The 3,042-nt window shown below is 63.4% G+C and overlaps 1 protein-coding gene across 1 annotated transcript; it reads right to left on the bottom strand.

Annotated features, from left to right (window-relative positions):
- Positions 1-994: 994 nt before the first annotated feature.
- LOC106888291 (tubulin beta chain-like) lies at positions 995-2,949 on the bottom strand. Its single transcript, XM_014942411.1, has 2 exons — positions 2,567-2,949; positions 995-2,294 (listed from the first exon to the last, which is right to left on the bottom strand). Exons 1-2 carry the CDS (start codon positions 2,778-2,780, stop codon positions 1,219-1,221), a joined length of 1,290 nt encoding a protein of 429 aa, XP_014797897.1. The 5' UTR covers positions 2,781-2,949; the 3' UTR covers positions 995-1,218.
- Positions 2,950-3,042: the final 93 nt, after the last annotated feature.

Here is a 3,042-nt window from a genome sequence, read left to right as displayed (position 1 = left end):
CCCCCAGCCCCATAGCTTCTTGTCCCTATAGCCCCCAGCCCCATAGCTTCTTGTCCCTATAGCCTCCACACCCTAGTTCCTTGTTCCTATAGCTCCCGGTCGCCGTGGCCCCTAGACCTATAGATCCTTGCTCCCAGGGCCCCCAGCCCCATAGCTTCTTGTCCCTATAGCCCCCAGCCCCACAGTCCCTTTCCCCCCAGCCCCATAGCTTCTTGTCCCTATAGCCTCCACTCCCTAGTGCCTTGTTCCTATAGCTCCTGGTCACCATAGCCCCTAGACCTATAGATTCTTGCTCCTGGAGCCCCCAGTCCCATAGTCTCTTGTCCCTATAGCCCCCAGCCCCACTGTCCCTTGCCCCCATAGCCCCCAGCCCTGGCCCCATAGCCCCTTCCCTTGCCCCCACAGCCCCTCTCTCCACGCCCACACAGGGACACACAAGCTCCAGGAAGGAGCAGTGGTCCCCAGGGATCACAGCCCCATGGCACCACAGCCTGGCCCCCCACCCTGGGGGCAGCCCAGCACCCAGACTGGAGTCACGGGTCCCCAGAGCAAGGGCGCTGAGGGCTGTTTGGGCTGGGGGTGCCCTGGGTCCCCCAAAGCCAGGCACATGCCCAGCCCTGGGGGATCACCCTGAGGTCCTCAGGGGGACAAGGGGCCAAGGCTGTCCTGGCACAGGGAGGGGGCAGCCACCATCCCAGCAGGGAGATGTGTGACAGTGGGGACAAAGGCACAGCTACTCTCCTGGGCACTGCAGCCAGGTGAGGTGGCACCTACACCCCCACCTCAGGTGGGCTGGACCCCATGGGGCAGGACAGCGTGGGGCACATGTTGCAAGGAGACACACTGGGGACAGGCATCGCCTGTGAGGGGCTCAGGGCACGGACACAGCCACCTTGGGCACATGGGGTCCCCAAGTCCCCCCACTTCATGGGAAGAGCCCCCAGCAGAGGGTCCCTATCCCTCCCTCCCTCCCCCAGGAGCCGCAGACAGGTGGTACCTGGACAGCAATAAATTTATTAAGTATTCAAAAAAAATAATAGACACGAACCAGTAAAAAACGAAAAGAGGGGAGGCAGGAGGGGGGGGCAGAGGGGGCCGAGCTGGCTCATGGGGGGGACGGGGTCAGGAGACACCAAAGGGGCACACGCGGGAGGAGCCCGGCCAGGGTGGCAGCGCGAAGCCGGAGGGGCTGTGGGCGGCAGGGGGGTGCGTCGGGCATCACTTGGCGCCCTGCGCCTCCGACTCCTCCTCGTCGTCCTCGTACATCTCGCCTTCCTCCTCAGCCGTGGCGTCCTGGTACTGCTGGTACTCGGACACCAGGTCATTCATGTTGCTCTCGGCCTCAGTGAACTCCATCTCGTCCATCCCCTCGCCCGTGTACCAGTGGAGGAAGGCCTTGCGGCGGAACATGGCTGTGAACTGCTCTGAGATGCGCTTGAAGAGCTCCTGGATGGCTGTGCTGTTGCCGATGAAGGTGGAGGACATCTTCAGCCCCCGGGGAGGGATGTCGCAGACGGCCACCTTGACGTTGTTGGGGATCCACTCCACGAAGTAGGAGCTATTCTTGCTCTGGATGGCCAACATCTGCTCATCCACTTCCTTCATGGACATGCGGCCCCGGAAGACGGTGGCCACGGTGAGGTAGCGGCCATGGCGAGGATCACAGGCAGCCATCATGTTCTTGGCATCAAACATTTGCTGGGTGAGCTCAGGGACAGTGAGGGCACGGTACTGCTGGCTGCCACGGGCTGTCAGTGGGGCAAAGCCAGGCATGAAGAAGTGGAGACGTGGGAAGGGCACCATGTTAACGGCCAACTTGCGGAGGTCAGCATTGAGTTGGCCGGGGAAGCGGAGGGAGGTGGTGACACCACTCATGGTGGCTGAGACAAGGTGGTTGAGGTCGCCATAAGTGGGAGTGGCCAGCTTGAGGGTGCGGAAGCAGATGTCGTAGAGAGCTTCATTATCGATGCAGTAGGTCTCATCTGTGTTCTCCACCAGCTGGTGGATAGAGAGTGTGGCGTTGTAGGGCTCCACCACCGTGTCCGACACCTTGGGGGACGGCACCACGCTGAAAGTGTTCATGATGCGGTCGGGATACTCCTCCCGCACCTTGCTGATGAGGAGGGTGCCCATGCCGGAGCCGGTGCCCCCGCCCAGCGAGTGGGTCAGCTGGAAGCCCTGCAGGCAGTCGCAGTTCTCACATTCCTTCCGTACCACGTCCAGCACCGAGTCCACCAGCTCAGCCCCTTCTGTGTAATGTCCCTTGGCCCAGTTGTTCCCAGCCCCGCTCTGCCCTGCCAGGGGGAAAAAAAAGAGACACCCGATGGCCGCCGGCACCCCCACACCCACGCCGGGGAGGGGACGGGAGCTGCCGGCGGCGGCATCGGCAAGATCTGAGGCCAGGGTGGGGTGGGAAGTGGAAACCACCGAGGTTTGGCGGCGTGCCGGCTGTGCTGGGCCCCGCGGCACGGGTGGGGATGCACCCGCCGAGTGCCCCGGGGATGGAGACAGCCCGGGAGGGGTCTGGGGACACGAGTGATGGCGTCCCCTGTCCCCGGGGACCTACCGAAGATGAAGTTGTCGGGGCGGAAGAGGTGGCCGAAGGCACCCGAGCGCACGCTGTCCATCGTCCCCGGCTCCAGGTCCACCAGGATGGCACGAGGCACGTACTTGTGAGCTGCGAGAGACCCCATGCCAGGAGGGGACCTGCCACTCCTTCCCCTCCATGGGTGCCCCCCCATACACACACCCTGTGGGGTCCCATGGGGTTGGGTGCACATCCCCTGTTCCCCCCCAAACCACAGGGTCCCCGTGGGGATGGGGTGTACGTGTGTCCCCCTTCAGAGCTCAGGGTCCCACAGAACTGGGTAACACGTGTCCCCCCCACACGCTGAAGGGTCCCACGGGGCTGGGAGCATATGTCATGTCCCCCCCAAAACCTCAGGGTCCCATGGGGTGGGTGCATCTGTCACGTCTATCCCTCCCCAAACCACAGGGTCCTATGGGGCAGGTGCATGTGTCCTGTCTCCCCCCCCCAAAACC

The sequence above is a fragment of the Calidris pugnax genome, unplaced genomic scaffold, assembly GCF_001431845.1.
Source record: "Calidris pugnax isolate Ruff unplaced genomic scaffold, ASM143184v1 scaffold28, whole genome shotgun sequence".
NCBI classification, from domain to species: domain Eukaryota; kingdom Metazoa; phylum Chordata; class Aves; order Charadriiformes; family Scolopacidae; genus Calidris; species Calidris pugnax.
The sequence above is the reverse complement of the archived record's forward strand: the minus strand, read 5'-3'. Positions and strand labels throughout refer to the sequence as shown.

Coding starts and splice junctions, on each gene's coding strand:
- LOC106888291 (XM_014942411.1), bottom strand. CDS start 2,780: ATGTGCACCCAACCCCATGGGACCCCACAGGGTGTGTGTATGGGGGGG. Junction 2,295..2,566: donor CCCCGACAACTTCATCTTCG/GTAGGTCCCCGG, acceptor TCCCCCTGGCAG/GGCAGAGCGGGGCTGGGAAC.